The sequence below is a fragment of the Caloenas nicobarica genome, chromosome 8 (assembly GCF_036013445.1).
Source record: "Caloenas nicobarica isolate bCalNic1 chromosome 8, bCalNic1.hap1, whole genome shotgun sequence".
NCBI lineage: Eukaryota > Metazoa > Chordata > Aves > Columbiformes > Columbidae > Caloenas > Caloenas nicobarica.
In genome coordinates, this window is record NC_088252.1 from 24751133 (window position 1) to 24768313 (window position 17181).

General features: G+C 48.2%; 1 protein-coding gene across 6 annotated transcripts in view; it reads left to right on the plus strand.

The window, feature by feature from the left end:
* The first annotated feature begins 5873 nt into the window (after window positions 1–5873).
* Window positions 5874–17181, plus strand: part of MECOM (MDS1 and EVI1 complex locus) — a 338062-nt gene continuing 326754 nt past the window's right edge. For all 6 annotated transcript variants that reach the window (XM_065640078.1, XM_065640072.1, XM_065640073.1 and 3 more), the window contains exon 1: window positions 5874–6019. In XM_065640078.1, coding sequence (XP_065496150.1) covers window positions 5983–6019 — 37 coding nt within the window. In that variant the 5' untranslated portion in view covers window positions 5874–5982. The remainder of the gene's footprint in view (window positions 6020–17181) is intronic.

Below are 17181 nucleotides of genomic sequence, written 5' to 3' on the forward strand. Positions count from 1 at the left end.
ACAAACAGATTATTTCATTTACTTCAAAATTTCATTTATTTCAGTGCTACTCGCTGGAAGCCTTTCTGCCATCACCCCATTACATTTTTCTCCCTTGTATTTTGTCAGATTATCCTCACTAAACAGCTTAATAGCCAAAGCTTGCCCAGCCTTCATGGCACTGGAGAGGCCTGTTTGTGAACGTGACTTCAGCAAAAGAAAACGTGCTTCATGAGAGTGTTTCACTGACTCCTTAGAGCTGAGCAGTGCTTGTTGCACCATCTTCTTGTCCCCAAGGGGACAATAGCTTCTCAAAGCCCAGATCTCACCAATTCCCAGCTCCTTCCTTCTGGGATGCGAGAGATGAAGGGGAAGGTCATGGGAGATACCAGAAAACTCCCTTTTGTCTTCTGTGGGGATTTTCTGGACTTGCCCAGTTCACTTTGCATAATGGAAGCCAGCTTAGTATAGATCACTAAACTCTTACGTCTAATCAGCTGAGGATTTCTCTCACCTGCTGACCCACCTCTGTGGTGGGGCTTCAGTTTTTTTTAACCCTTCAGGTATCAGATTGAACTATGGTTTACTACCATGGTAGAAGTTACTGATTTTTAAAAAAAAATTCAGGTTGCTTTTCAAATTGCTTCCCCTTTCTGTGGTTCTCCGTGATTTAGATTATTTCTGTTTTCACTTTTAATAGGATGTTCGCTTTCTGCTGATCTCTACTGGCATTTTTCCCTTTTGATTTGTAGTACTATTAATTCTGCTCTGTTCAATGTTTTGTCTACATTCAGAACATGTTTGTTTGTCTCTAGTGGCCTGTAATTACTTTCCCCTTCTTCCTCTTAAATTTTTCCAATTATGTCTCCACTGATGCTCCTTTAAGAGCAAGACGTACTGGGGGTAACCTCTTGAGGATTTGACTTTTTTAGCCAGAAAGTGCTTTAAGTCTTGGGTTGAGGATATTGATTATACCTCTCTCTGATAAATTGGTAAATGAGATTTTGGTTGCAGTCAGGTAATATGTAAGTCTTGTGGCATGTTTGGGGATGGTCATGCATTGCCACCTTCTTGGGTAATGAGGGCAGAGGCCAGCAAATCCTCCTGTGGCTGATACCTTAAAACAGAGACCTTCAGCTCTTGGGATTGGTGAAGCTTCTCTCTTTGTCAGGTGAGGGACGGAGGAATGCGGAGACTAAGGGACCAATGCAAAGTAACCCAGGAAATCTGTGATGACGTAGAAAATCAGACTCAGTTCTCTGGTGTCCCGTTTTACCAAACTGACCTCCACCCTCATCCTTCAAGCTAGCCACTACCCTGTTAATTTTTCTCTGTTTTTCTTTCAATCTCAATGTTGTGAAAATCCAAGTCCATCTTACAGGGAAAACCAAGATCTACTTCACAGTTGGCATCTTGTACCGTTTTCACAGGGAAATATTTCTAGAGGAGTATTTTGCATGGCTCACTGGTGTTCTGTACTTGCCTCTCAACCTATGAATGCATTTCTCTCTTCCCAACTCCAGTGTTTTCAGTGGCACTTTTACCGGGGACAGGATAATCCCAGGCCTGTTGGAAATCCCGAGCCAGCCCTGCTTCCTGCCAAGCGCCTAGAACTGACTTAAACATTATGTCCCTTTAAAACCCGCTTTCGGCTTATTTTCGTCCCTGCTGCTGGCAGTTGGCAGCCTGGGGTGTTCCCACCCCGTTTTCCCCCGAGTCCGGCCCGGAGAACCCAATCGCGGCCGCGAGGGGGCGCCGCAGACCGCGGGGTTCCGCGCAGCGCGGCGCAGGAACGCGCAGGGGCCGGGACGCGCCCCACCCGCGGGGACGGGGACCGCGCAGCTCCGCGGGGCACCGCGGCTGTTCCTGCGCGCAGCTCCGCAGCGCGGCGCCGGGCTCTGCGGGCGCGCAGTCGTTAACCACGAATTTCTCCCCAAAGACGGGTCGAGTAGTGTTATCGGGGGGTAACAGGGGCGCCGGCGTTTGCTTCCCACCCCCGCCAAAGTCGTTTAAAAGCACCAGCGCAAACACGGAGGCTTTGTGCAGGCGTGTGCGTGAAACAGTGCAAAAGAGAAAAAAAAAAACAAAAAAGAAAAAGGGTGGGGGGGAAAGTGGTCGTAGTAGGTTTGTTAAGGAATCCGGTAAGTTATAGGAAGCAAAATTAAATGTCTGGTGCTTACACGACGGCATGTTTTACAAGGGAGAAGGAAACTGCGCAGAAAATGCATGGACTTTTATTGTTGGTTTTCATTGCCTGTATTGTGGTGGATGCTTTATGCTACGGAGAGCAAGTTTAATTGAACCAGATCGCTGATTTCATATAGCAGGGGGCACGGGGTGCTTTTTTTTGTTTTGTTTTGTTTTCGGAGTTAACCGTTTCGAGGACTAGAGGCAGGCAGGACTGGGCTCCGCAGTCTCCGAGTTTCGAGACAGCAAATAAAAACATAAAAACAAGCACCGAGCCCGGTTATCAAAACCTCAATCTCTCTCTATTATTTTCCCCTGTACTTGGTGCCTTTTTTTCTTCTTCTTTTTTTTTTTTTTTTTTTTTTTTTAAATCACATCTGTCGTTCCCAGCCTTTGCCAGGACTGCAAAGCAAAGTGGACAGCTTCCATGTGACCATCTAGCACAGGAGGCATTTTCTACTGGAATACTTTGGAGTGGTTTTCTCCCTTCCTTACCTTCTGAGGGCTCAGAAAATGTGCAGTCTTCCTAGGGATTAAGGTCTCCGTATTTGTCTTTAGACTTATCAGGTTTATCCAAACTTTTGTCTGTGCGTGTGTGTGTGTCGGTGTACGTATGCCACCTCCCCCCCCCCACACACACCCTCCTTTCTGTGCATTTGTAAAGTAGCCCCATCTAGCAATGATAAATATCCCTGTTGATCACTTGATTGATTACCTCTCGGAAAGGTCACGCGGGCTTGCAGTAATTTCCTTTTGCCTAAGGCTCCCTTTTCACTTTTACTCCCGCACGACAGCTCCAAGTATACAGGATCTTTATTTTTGATTTTTAACCCCTAAATAGCTCCCCGAAAACAATGCGTTGGCGAAAAGAAGGAGGGAAATCAGCCGGCGGGTCCGCGCTGCCTCAGCCCTCGCCGCGCTCTCCCGGGGCGGGTTTGGGGAGGGAGAACCTCCCTCCCCGGCTCTCCTGTGGACTGAGAATTCGGATTTAAACAGCCAGACAAGCTATTAATTTACCCATGCTACCCAGGGTCCTGAACCCAATTAATTTCTAATAATTACAGCCCAAGGGGGCTGGAGAGATCCCTCTGCCTCTTTCTAGCCTTGCCACTTCGCGGCACCGAGGTCAGCATATAATAATAAAGTGTATATTTTGAAAGTGATCAGCAGAACAGTGAGTTATTGCAATGAATGAAAATTGTTTCCATTTTGGCTAATTGAGCCCGTGGCTGAAAGCTAGAGTTCTGAGACTAAATAAAGAGGACTGTTTCATTTCAACGTAGACTGAAAATCCCTGCATAGTTTTTTCGGTCACCCAGCAAGAAGCTTAATTTCTTAACAGCAAACCTGAAATCAAGCGTTGGGTAAACAGTATTAATAATTGCATTACAATGATTAAATTAATCTTACTGGTAGCTAGGAGAATATAGATTGAGATTGAATAACACGATGTAAAGTTCACTGCACAAAGACAATAGCACAACAAATACCTCGATGAAGAATTCCAACTTTTCTCCAAGTAGGCTGCGGGGCTTGTTCAATTATAATGTGAGGAAGGGAAAATTTCCTGTTACGGGGAATGAACTGAAACCTGGGTGTCAGGGGCTGCTTTTTGTCTCCCAGCCTGTATTAGAAATAGATACAATTCCACCCCTCCATCAAAAAAAAAAAAAACAACAAAAAAACACAACACCAAACAATCCCCAAATTTAAATATTTCTTTCTGGCCGTGGATGTGCCGAATACGAGCCCGCATCCCCGCAGCTAGCCGCTTCCCAACCTTGCAGGAGCGGCGGCAGCCGGCGCGGAGGAGCCTCCCCGCACGAGCGAAACGGATTTCCCGGGGAGATGGCCGGGACCTTTCGAGGAGGGGGGCGAACCTGGCGGGGCTGCGGCGGGCGATGCAGGAGGCTGCGATGCGGGAGGGTGGGCAGCGTGGGGCGGCCGCGGGGCGTCCCGAGACGGCGGCCGGGTGCCCGGGGCGAGCGGCGCGGCACCTGCCGGGCTCCCGGGGCCGCTGGGACGGCGGACAGGTGGCGGTGACAGGCGGGCGCGGCCGGGTCAGGGCTGCCCGCCCGGGAAACAGACATCTGTGCGCCCGGCCCGGCCACGGGGCTCCCACGAGTGCTCCCCGCGGCGCCGGACTCGATCGCCCGAGTGGGAGTGGGCTCCCTGGACAGGGGGAAGGACGTGCACCTCTGCCCGGACGACGGCTTTGCCCGGGTCTCCGTTTAAACCGGGGGGGCGACAGGCGCGGGGGAAGTTTTGTAAAGTTGCCGAGTGTTTTCGGTTCTCCCAAACGGAGAGAGCTGAGGCAGAGGGGCCCAGCTCCTCCCGGGACAGCCCCGGCTGCGCACCCCGGGGGGTGCGGGAGGTCTCCTTGGCTGAGGGAGGCCGAGCCCGGTGCGTGTGCGTGGCCGCGTATCGTCCTGCTCGTCTTGTTCGAGGGGCATTAGGTGCATCCCTGCCCGGCTGCGGTGAGGTAGTCTAATGGGCACAGAGCAGCTGCGTGGCCCTGAAAAAAAAAATCCAATTTGTAAATTAAAAATAACGATGGGCATCAAGGACGGCTCTGCGGAGCGGGTTCAGGTGCTTGCGCCTGTCTGCCGGGCGTTTGGGGGAGCAGCGGGGGATCCGCGGTGATCCCACGCCACGGCCCGGGAGGTTGTCACTAGTGGGGTGCAGGGGAGTGCGGGCCCACGGGGGCGCTCCGCGGGCGGCCCTGATCCGCAGCACCGGCAGCCGGGGGGACTAGGGGGTGTGGAGGAGCTGAAGGGGGAAGGGGTGATGCTGAGGATTTTATTAAAACAAAAAGTTGAGCAGCGTGTATGTACTGGCGCAGCCCCGAGTCTGAAAGATTGTAATTTTCTTTTATGGTGTCTGGCAGGATTTGCAACAGATATTAATGGGAACATAAATAGCGCATGGAAGGTATTGAACAAAACTGTTTAATGCAAGGAGGTTGTACCAGAGGAAAATCTATATGTAGTTTGGATTGATTCATACCTCGGACACAGCCATCCCCTAAAGGAGTTCCCAATTTCTGCGCGCTCCCTCTTTGATTGGCAAACCCTGTAATTAAAACAGATTAGAGCGGTCGGTGTTACTGTTTTAAAAGCGCTTTTTTTTCTGCCCAAGTGGTGGTGACTGAACCGAGTTCAAGGTGGAGAAAGAAAGTGTGAGTGCTGGGAAAGTGTACAATTTAATGGTACGCATACATAATAAAACGTATTATCAAATTATATATCTCTGTATATATGCAGAGATCTATGATAATTGCAGCCGGGTGAGAATAAACTATTTAAATATTGCAAAGACTCCAGAACAGCATTAATATCCCATTAAAAAAAAAAAAAGGCATAAAAAAGGGGTCATTTCTCCCTCCCCCAGCCTCTGCCCCGAGGAGATCTCCCCCCGTAACCCCTCCCGGCTGCGCAGGCAGGGGAGCGGCTGCCCCGCGGCCGCGGTCGCTCAGCCCGGCGGCGGCTGCCCGCCTCGTCCCGGCCCGTCCCGGCCCCGGTGCCGGCTGTCAGGGTCCCCATCGGCGGTGATGGATCGCTGCAAACTTTTTTTTGGCGGCGCTGAAATGTTGAAGAGCGGGGGGGAGCCGCCCGTGCGCATGTGCGAAGGTGTCCAAACTGACAATGCTGGAGAGATAGCGAGCCGGGATTGAGAGAAAGGGAGAGTGTGTGTGCGGGAGAGGGAGAGGAGAGAGGGAGAGGGGGAGCGAAAAAGGAGGAAAAGCTCCGGGAGGAAAAAAAAATAAAAGCCCCCCCACCCCAAGCCCACGCCTGCATCGGCCGCGGGACTGGCAGCATGCGATCCAAGGGCAGGGCGAGGAAGCTGGCCGCAAGTAGGTGCAATACCCCTTTCTCTTGGCTTTTCACCCTCCCTCTCTGCCATGTTGCATAGACATGTCTGATGCGGCGCGGAGCTCGCAGGCAACCTGCAGCATCCCCCCCGCCACCACCCCGGCCCGGCTCGGCTCGGCTTGGTTCGGCTCGGCGGGCCGAGAGCGGGATTGGGGGGTTGCAGCGGCCGGAGCCGGTGTGGGGGCTGCGGGCGGCCGGCGGGAGGTGGGGAAGGAGTTGAGGAAAAGTTCAGTGGCGAGCGCTGGAAGTTGCTGCTGCTGCCGGGGGCTGGAGGGGGGGTCGGGGAAGTGTGGGGGGGTGTGTGTGCGAAAGGCTCCGGGCCCTATAGTGGGCGCTGTCGGCTGTCGGCAGGGCTGGGGGCCGCGGGGGGGGCGGTGAGTGTGAGTGTGTGTGTGTGTGTGTGTGTGCGTGCGTGTGTGTGCGTGTGCACGGAGGGGCAACGGCACCGCTGCATGGGGGGCGGCGAGCCCCGGGCGCAGGTAGCCGGTGCGAAGCTACAAAGATCACCCCCCCGGACCTTGCCGCGCTTGTGCCAACCCCGCTCCTCCATCAAACCCGCTGCTGGCGGGTCACATCAAACCAAGCCGCGCGTGGGAGCGGGGCGTGCGTGGGGCCGGGCAGGGGAGCGGCGGCGGAGCGCGGCGCGGAGCCGCGGGGGCCAGGATGCCCCGCGTGGATTGGGGAGGGGGGCAGCGGGGCGGCCGGGCAGCACGAAGCAGTTCCCAGCCCGCTGGAGTCACCCGCTAAAAGTTGATGTAAATGTTGTAATTTCAGGCGCTTTTCCAGCACTTTTTATACAGTTTGGCCGCCCGAAGGTCTCTGTTCCGCGAGGCGCGGGCTCGGCCGTCCACACGCAAATCCCGACTTATTTAATTATTTGTCTGACGCTCACCCCATCTGGTTCTCCTTTATGATAGGGATCTTTGCTTTTAACTGCTGCGGTGTTGGGCTTTTTTTTTTTTTTTTTTTTTTTTTAAGAGGCAATCAACAACAAAACTTCTCCAGCTTTCGCGTCCTATTTTAAAACCAGCTGATGTCTTTATTTTCTCTGACACATCTGGGCAAGTTTCATTTGATATCCGTGGCGATGGCAACTCACATTCCCGAGCGAAAAAAAAATAGGCAGGCGGAAAAAAGTCGGATGAAATGTTGCATAAGTTGCGTGACGTAAAAAGCAGATGCTTATTTACTCTTTATTTGTGAAGGGGGAAAAAACATAGAGGAGCGTGGAAAACGGGAAGCGAAAGATCTCTCCGGATCATCATCAGCTTTTCTGTGAACCTTAACAATAACAGCAGCAACCTGCATTTGATTAGGTGATTTTTAAAGTGGATAATCCAGCGCCCACAATTTGAAAACAAATATGTTGTTAAATCTCCAGGTGACCATCTCTACTTGGGAGCTAATTATGGGAAAAAAAAATCTCCTGTCCCCGACCAAATCCGTCATGTTTTCTTCGTCTTTCTCTCGCTTTTCTGCGCTGCTCCTGCTCCGCGGGCGAGATCCGACCGTCTGTAAAGTTTCTGCTCTGGGCTGCGCGTCTTGGCTTTCTCTGCAGCAGCAGGAGCACTTTCCCCCCCACACACACCAGACAGATGCGTTGCATTAAATAATCCTTCAGTTACAATCCGCTCATAAAGGAAATAATATTTAAAAAGCCGGGTTTTTTTGATTGTGTTTCGAAAGGCTGTTTCTTTCCCCCCACCGAAGAGCGTCTCAGTTTCATGGCAAGTGGAAAGAGGGTTGGAGGCGACCCCTGTAATTTAGTCTTTCGAGAAGGAAAAGTTTTTAGCTTTGCAGTTCTTTCTATCTGGGTTGGGAATAGAAAATATTTTGTAGCCTTCGCCCTCTTACGTGGAAAACTGTATAGATCGGGATCAGGCGCACTTATTTTATTATTTCACTTTTACTGTTTCGTGCGTGAAATAAAAATCGCCACGATTGTGTGACTGTCGCTAATACCCACGAAAAGCTTTTCTTCTTAATTAAGAGAGGATACCTGATGCGCACGTTTTCTTGACCTGAGTGTAAAATCGCTAAACGTTAATTTTGAGTCTTCCCCCCGCCCCAAAATTTAAAAGAAAAAAAACCCAGCAAAATTCAGAAGAAACAAAAACAGCCACGTAGGGAATAGCTAGTGAATTTTTTAAACGTCCAGCTGTAAAAATAAGGGAAAAGACACGCTGAAGTCTTCTTCCCTGCCACACTTTCGGGAGGCAGCTGATGGGGAGCGGGGCCCGGGGGGTGCGGGCCGGGCCGTCCGCAGCCGCGCTGCACCTGCGCGGGCATCTCCGCTCCTCGCAGCGCCGGGACGGCCCCCCGGGGCAGCTGCTTTTCCACTCGGATGGGTTTGTGCCCGCCTGGTGAAACCGTATCCCCGAATAACCCCCGCCCCAACACGGGCCGCCGCAGCCCTGCAGCCGGCCGGGGGTAGCCCCCAGCCACCCAGTAGCCTCATAAAGAGACAGAAGGTGATCAGATTAGGGGAACACACGTGAATAAGGAGGCACTTGTTACTTTTACACTTTATCACCACTTTTTTACAGGCAATTTAGGGCAGCCAAGGTAGATCCAGATCCCTCTAACCATCTGAGATAGTAAAATAACACTTTCCTAAGTTTCAGCAGGTTTTCCTGCGCCTGTAATTTGCCTCAGTCTAGTACTTAAAAGGCTTGATTGGAAAACAGAGCTGGCAAGTTTATTTGCCTGTTTAAGACTCTGTCCGGGAACTTGTTTTCGAGCAGGGAAATGTTTGCCATGTTCAGGCCCCCGGCCCTTCCAGCGAGGCTGTTTCCTTTGCCTCGCTTTACCATTACCCCCGCCTTAGCGCCGTTCTTGCTGCTGGCACTTGGTGTCGATCTCCCCCAGCCCCGCCTGGGGAGGCAACGCGGGCGGCCGCCGGCACCGCGCACACGGACCCCGCCCGGCCCGGCCCCGCCGCTGCGGCCGCGGCTCCACACCGCCCCGGGCACCGGCACCGGCCGCCGAGCGCCGGCCCTGGGCACGGCTCGGCCCGGCGTTGACCCCGCGTGGCTTCAGCGCCGCGGGTGCGGGCACGGGAGGCTGCGGGGACGGGCAAGACAATTCTATTACATGCCGGGCACAGTTTCACCGGGCACTTCATTAACCCTTTTCAGGGTGGAGAGCGTGCGTGTGGCTTTTCGCTCCTTTTCTTCCTTCTTTTTCTCTTTCTTTTTTCTTCTCTTCTCTTCTCTTCTCTTCTCTTCTCTTCTCTTCTCTTCTCTTCTCTTCTCTTCTCTTTTCTCTCCTCTCCCTCCTTTTTGTTCCTTTCTCTTCTTCCCCCTCTTTCTCCCTCTCTTTTTCTCTTTTTCTTTTTTTCCTCCTTTTCTCTTTTCCTCTTCTTCTCTTGTTCTCCTTTTCACTTTCTCCCACCATCTCTTACTCTGGGCCAACAGACACCACTGAATTTGAGACCAACTTTGTGGAGCTGCACTGGGCGATGCTGCCCGAGGCTGAGCCCGTGGCCAAGCTCTGCGGTGCCTCCCGGCCGCTCCCCAGCTGCACGGGCCCGGCTGCGGTGCAGGGCAGAGAAATGACATAAAGGAAAAGGACAGTCCAAAAGGCGAGCTCGTTATTAATACAGCCCTGCTTGTAAATGAAAAATGTAAGTCTTGTTAATTAATGCTGTTTACATGGGGTACAAGAAACTTAAGAAATGTTTCTACAAAGGGGAAGGAACTGTTTACAAAACTCTTTCAAAAGTGTGACATATTGCTGCAGTTCCAGCACTAAAAAGCCAAACACACTTACACGCCTTTGAAGTTGGCTGGCTGAGGCAACATTATTTGACTCGGATTCAGATATTGCTTGTGGGTATAACTAATGGCTTTTACCTAGTTAGTGGGCTGGGAGGGGCAAGGGCCTGGGCGTTGTGGCCATTGGGTCCCTCCGGAGAGCTGGGGCTGGCTCCCCGCCAGCTCTGTACAATGTCAACATTGAATATTTGAATTCCCAGACTCTATTTAACAACTTTCTAAATAAATAAACTCATTGTGTGTCTGTGTTTAAAATTATTTCACCTCTTTCATGAAAGCTACAGCATCTTATTACACCAGCCTCTCAGGCTGCTTTTCCCCCTTTTCTTTCCAAACAAACACAAACAGAGCTTAGCACAGTTTTTTTTTACTACCTCATATCTCTCCCTCTCTCCTCACTTTCTGTCTTCTGTCTCCTCAAGAAGCATGAGTGGAAGCTGCTTGGACATCCCACGACGTCCTTAGCAGGACAGATCTGTGCACCCTGCTATCTAATCATAACTAAAGCCAAAGCCAGGTTCACCAAGTCGGTTAAATATTAATCATTTCTAAAAGGAGGCCCATGTGAGTGCCATTGCTGCAGCAGTACCCTGTACATACTCAATCATTTTGGCTGCTCTACCGTAGGCGGGCTCCAGGGACAGCTTTCATTGTTGTTGCCATAAATGGCTATTAGTGTTCATATTCACCTATTCACCTAGTCATTTAAGTGCACATAAGTGTGTATGTGTCTGTGCTTACTGTATACATGTGCATATGTGTGCGTTCATAACATATCTTTCTATTTATGCCACAGAGATATATATATATATAAAATACCTATATGTATGTGTGCACATACAGAGAGAAAAGCAGGTAAATATGTTTGACGTCTGCAATTGCTATTGACATACGTAGTGCTTTAAAGAGAGATTGTGGTATGCACAGGCTTCTGGGATGCTTGCAGCCTGTGCACCTATGTCTGTACATTCACACAGGCTCTGAAATGTGTGGACGTATGTAGGGAGCACAGAGCTGATATACAGGAGCCTATACATTGTTCCCTGGGATGCTTCCCAAATACACAAATTGTGTACTTCTGTTGGGAGTATTCATTGTAAAATGTTTATTGACTGCACAAGTAAGTGTCTGAGCAGAAAAAATATTTCTGGCTGTCCCGAGGAGCACAGCTCCCTGACAGAGTTGTGTAAGTTGCTGAAGAAGAAAGTGGAATGTATTTTCTGCCAGGACAGGTACATGGTACAGAAGGATAGAGGAAAGCATCAGTGGCTGCCCCAGTGCACCAGAGAGTAGATGAGGAAAGGCCAGAAGGGAAGCAGATGTAGTTTTATAAATCCCAGCTAATGAAGCCTTGTACACTGAAATTGCCTTGCTTTGCAGTAAACCATTTTCTAAACAAATGTACTTTAACTTTGGAAGGGCTGGTTCAGACACTTAGGTTTCTGATCAAGAATCCATTATATTTGTTTATTTAAAATTTAACTAGGTTTACTGCCATTTTTGGAGCAACTCAGTGTTCTTTTGCTATAATTCAATACAATCAGTTTTACATCATTTCAGTTTAGTTAGGCAACGAGTGACTTATGAAGAGGAGAGAGAGGCTTAATCACACATGGCTTTTGAAACTAACAGATACAAGTGTCATATTATCCGGTAGACAGAGCTAGAACTGCATAAATACAGATTAAAATACAGTTTATATTTTAAGTAGTAACAATTTACTGAGAGCTGGGTGGATTTCAACATCACTGGAATTCCTTTGTCTTAATTAAGGTTGGATGTTTTTCTTAAAAGATATGAGCTAATCCAAACAGGAATTAATTTAGGGAATTCCTGTAGCCTGTGTTATACAGGGGGGCACACCAGACCACTCACTCTTCCTGGTTTTATAATCTATGCACCTAGTCAAAGCGGTGCCGTTTCATATGGAGACCTAGACTTAAGGCTGGGATCACAGGAATGCACTTAAAAAACTAAAAGGCCATTAAAAAAAACCCTGGGTTCAGCTCAGACTATGCAGAACCAATGTCTGGCTCAAAGTATTTTCCATAAGTACTGCTGCTAACCCACACCACAAGCATCCCTGGAGCAATGCTGGGCTCAGGGATGCCGTGTCTCTGCATTTAAAGCAAAGGCTCTCAGGTGGGTTTTGCAAAGATGGGCAGGAGGAATAGGATGTACACGCTGGGGTTAGGAGTTCCTGCCATGTTAATGTGCAATTGGTTACCACTGCAGTTCCAAATGCCCAGACTAGAAACCGGACAAGACCAGTACAGACTGTGATATGGACCAATAAGAATCAGAAAATGCCTCCAAACACCCTTTGTTGCAGGGGCTGCTGGAGGGAGGTGTTTGCTGGCAGATAAACTCAGCCAAGAAACAGTGAGGTGGGGAAGGAGAAGCTAAGGAGAAGTGGGTGTTGTTATCCCCAGGACTCTGTCTCTTTGCATTGCCACTTTAAATCCAAAAATTAAAATGCTCAGGGTATAAAGAAACCCTGCCTGATCATTCATTGACTTTAGGCTCCCTCCCTTTTGTTTGCATTTCCAGGCTATAGCAAGGCATCGCCTTCTCCAGTGCTGCTGGAAGAAAAGGCAGCCACAGAGCCGTGTGGGAGGAGGGAAGCTAGCCTGCAATGAATATTGTATTTGGTGCTAAATATGTAACAAAGAGAAAGAAATGTGAGCTAATCCAGCAATAGGAGCTGGGAAGTGAAATACAATTCGTTTTATTTCAGGGTTTAATATTGTGGTCTGTTTCAGCAAAGCATTATCTTTTAAAACTGGGATATATGCAACGACATAAAACCCCACTACCTTAAGGGAATGTCAAAGTTTGATCTACAAAATAAAGGAAATTCAAAGTTAAGGCTGAAATGTACCACATGGCCTCCGAGTCCCAGAAACAACAGGAGGCAAGGAAGTAGCTAAAGGTACGGGCTGTGCTTTAAAATGAGTCCAGCAACTACCAAGCTGCCAGCGCTCACTGCAGATACACAGTGCGGTTTGAGCTGGGATTTGTATTGACTAGAGAGGGGCTGGCTTAACAAGATCTGTGATGATCTTGAGCCTTTTTGGAAATCTTGGCTGATCTGTGATGAGCATGAGAGTTTTATGGTGGAAGGACTGCAGGTCTGGGCTTAATTTATATGATAGAAACACTCTTTCCCCTTTGGCACCAACAGCTTTTGTTTAGAAAATCCTATATTGGAAAAAAAAATTGTTCAGAAAAGAGATATAGCCAAGTTACAGCTTTATTCCTTTTCTGAATAATTGCTTACATGTCTGTATGGGTGCACTACTTTTTAGCCCTGTTTAAACTCTAAACTAAATTTAAATTGCCTGTAAAATAATACGCAGAATGGAAACTGCCACACAACTGTAGCCCTTGCTCCCTGACCCAAACCCATATTCCATTGCAAAGCAGTGCACTGCTCTGTTTCGTGATTACAGTAAGTTAGAAACCAGAAGAGCAAGACTTCTATGAATAGGTTATTTTTGGCAATTGCATCACCAATTATGTATAAAATTTCAAAAAATATGAGTTCCGCCAGTTTGATCTCTGAGAGGGCTACAGAAAATGAAAACTTTGAGACTGTTGTAACATCATACTATTTTGTCTATTAGATATCATTAGATTACCAGAATACTGAGACCTTCATATCAACCAATCTAACAAAAATTTCCCAGGTGGTTTAAATTAAAAAATTAGCCATAAATATATTTTGTATAATGCAATTTATTATGGATGTTTATTGTGTGCAGTGGGAAAATGTTTGGTTTCGGATGATCTTACTATATAACATGTGCCCTACTGAAACTGTTTATACTGCGGCAGCCTGCAAAGGCCCCAGTCTAATTCTGAGACCAGCCGGGCTACATGCTCCGAAAGCCACAGGAAGGCAAAGCCCTTCCCCTGGAAAGCCAAAGGAGCAACAGCATCTTGTATGGGACATGTGCAATTAAAAACTTGGCAGTGGGGGAAGAGCTGAATGGTAAAGAAAACTGGAGGATTGTTGTTTTCTAGAAAAAGCGAGGATAAAATGACACCATCCCTGAGCAGGCCCTGTTATACTGGGATGAGGGGCTCACCTGTGTCCAAGGGATACTTTACCTCAAACCTGCCCTTATTTCAGCCAGGTTGGGTGAGTGCAGGCTCTGTACTAACATCCACCTGTGACTCCAGATTTGTTCTTCTGCATTGGAGAGCAGGCACTAACCTGGCCCTAGGGACCAAGGGGTCCCTGTGATGGACACATCCATCCTCCACTGGGATGCTGTGACAGGGAGATTATGGCTTCAGGAAAAACACCTCCTGCCCCCTCCCCTGTTTTTTTTACACAAAGTCCACATGCTGGCAAGGGCGAAATCATTCCTCAGTTTAAAAGAAAAAACCCTCAAAAACCTCCACCTCCCCCCCTCCCTCAAGCTCCTTCACACATCTATTAACACCAAACTGGCAAAGCCAATGGAAAAGGATTTTGCATTTTGGCAGCAGAGCTGACTCAGTGCTTGCAGCAGGCCTGATCCCAAACCCACTGGAGCTAAAGGAGCTTGTACTGACTTCAACGGGCTTTGGATTGGGTCTGGCTAGGAGGAATCTGCTTCCCCTCATCCTTGGGGTGGGAGGGACGTTTATCAGCAACTTTTGCTCTGTGGTCAGCCCCAACATGCGATGTTGTAACAGATACTAGGATTTACATCAGTGTAAGTGAATTAGGTTGGCCCTGTAATCTGGCCTCATTTAAGAGTCATTTTAGCCATTATGACGAAATATGAATGCTGCTGATGGGGGGATTGTGGTGGCTTTGCATACTTGTTTCTCACCATGCCCCATCCATTCCCTGTGCTTTCCATCTCTCTGGTGGGTCGAGGACCACTGGGGGGTGCGGTGGGTGCTTGGGGGACGCCGGAGGGTCTGGCACCCACGGGTTATGCTGTGGGGCTTTGCATCCCAAGGACTGCAGTTCTGCAAAAAGCCTGAATTTGTACCTTCTAAACAAATAGCTCTGCTGCTGAAAATACGTGGTGCCTCCAGTAAGAGTTCCATTTAATGCTTCCTGACTTCACCTCAGACAGACAGAAGGTATGCGAGAGACAAGCAATGACCGCTGGAAAAAAATCACCCCATACATGTCTAAAACACAGCTTCAGTCACTGGTGGTGCTTATATTTTTGATTTAAAAACAATTTAACATTTCCAACATTTGACAGCAATGATTAGCCTTTCCCTATTGAAAACTCTTTGTGATTTCAACTTGCTATGGCCGTGTTTTCACCACCTTGGTAAGGAATTAAGCAATACTTTCTGTGAGTTTTAATCTTTCCCATTGTCTTTGTGGCTCCATATAATGGGAGAAAAGGAAGTGCTGTTTGAAATAATTTTGAAGTGATGTTTCTATTTTACTTGTTTTAGGCTCTTGATGTAGTTTCGGCTGCAGGGACTGACATGGAGTGTTGGTCTAAGAATACATAACATTGAAAAGCAAAAGATATCAGCTGTATCTGAGTTAACAGCACTGCTTTATACTCTTGGCGTTTTGTTGTTACTGTGTCATGATAATGATAATTCACAGCAATAAGGAAGACTTGTTAGTTGTAAAAGGTAAATAGCATTACATATTCATCCTGTTTCTTTCAATTCATGTAGTAAGAAATATCTCAGTAGTCACTGTCTGCCTGCGTAAGTCTTATTAAGCATTTATGCTCTGTGTGAATATTTACTACCCAAGAGTTTGTGGTACAAGGTGCAATGCAAGACACCAGATAAAGCCGAGGTAACTGAGAAATGAAAAAATGATGCACTAGGTCACTCCAGACAATGTAGATCAGAGAGATCTGAAGGAATAAAACTGTGCAGTGTCTTTAATACCAGTGAACAGGCTCAGAATGAGAGAAAAGGTGAAATTATCTGTATTGGATCAATGTCCTGAGTGAAAACCGAAGCGAGACTGAACCAGAAGGGGTAGCACAGGGCAAAGATTCCCAACTGGTGCTTTCTCTGCACACCATGCTGAAGGATCAGCCATGGACCGAACCCAGAAGATTTATTTGCAACATGACATTTGTTATTTATTATGACTTGAATTAAAGCAGCGACTGCAGAACCCAACCAGGACTGGATGCTTGTTGTGCTGAGCTCTGTGCAAACACAGGCAGCCTGCGCAGAGTTTAGGCCCTAAGAAATGCAGATTAAACTTCACGCCTGCTGCCCTACGTATGCAATTACAGCATCATTGGAGGCAGTAGTAAAATCCTGAGGAGAAACGGATGCTTTGAGGAAAATCCATGGAGTCAGGGCTGCGGAATTCTAGGCTTTCCTCTTGCACATGGGTGGATGTGCTTCAGCTTTAATCCCATCAGCCTCTCCCTCTGTCAGCAAATGGCCTTTGGTTCCATTTTAGACCCTGTTAGTTTTGGCTGCGTCCATAGCCTTGGGTGATCAAGCCACATCGAGCTATGAGTATCCTTGCAGCATCATCCACTTGCTTTCAAAGAAAATAGCTCTGAGATTTTCCAGGAAGGAAGAGGGCAATACCAGCAGATAATCCAGCCCTATAAAATCCCCGGGTTGTGGTTCCAGCCCGCTTTCCAACTGGGCACTGCAAGAGGGAGGTGAGCAGTGTGCCTGGCAAGTGCCTGCAACTGAATAAGTCCCCTAAGCCTATAAGGTTTATTAAGGTTCTTTTTAAGTCTGTGCCAACAAAAAGGGTCCACACAACCTCTGAGTGAGGCTTCATAAGCTCAGTTTTATGTTCGGATAATTTGGAGCCAAACCATCATGGAGTTCACATGGAGAAATACCCCATGGAGCATCGTAGACTGTGAAGAAAATACATTGAGGAAAGAGAGGACTGATAATTTTATGGCTTTCCTTCAGGTTAGGCAGTAAAATGGGCTTTATTTAGCAATTTCCTAACTTCTGATTGCACCTTGGTTACCAGTGCCAAAGTTTTAGATAATTTTTTTTTCTAAATACGGGGACACATTAAAAAGTAAGGCACTACGGCTTTGTGCACAGCACAGGGACCTGCTGCAGGAGGCAGTACCCCGCAGTCCTCATTCCCAAAATGTTTGATTTTTGGATCAGGCTGCTCAGCAGGACATGGCAGTGGCACTTGGCTCTGCTGTGAAAAGCTGTACGTTGAGCCCCGCACAGCTGGGTAGTCCTTGGGAGGAACTGCCCTTTTAAAGCCAACTGGATAGTTTGACCCAGGTTCAGGGATGAGCAACCTATAGTTTTTTTTGGAGGGTCAAGCATTTCTGATTTGAAACATGTTAAAAGCCCTGATTTTTACAGGTGAGGCGATCATTGCCATCTCAAGGCTCATATTCCAAAAGAGAGGCTATTGATTTTAATCTCATCTT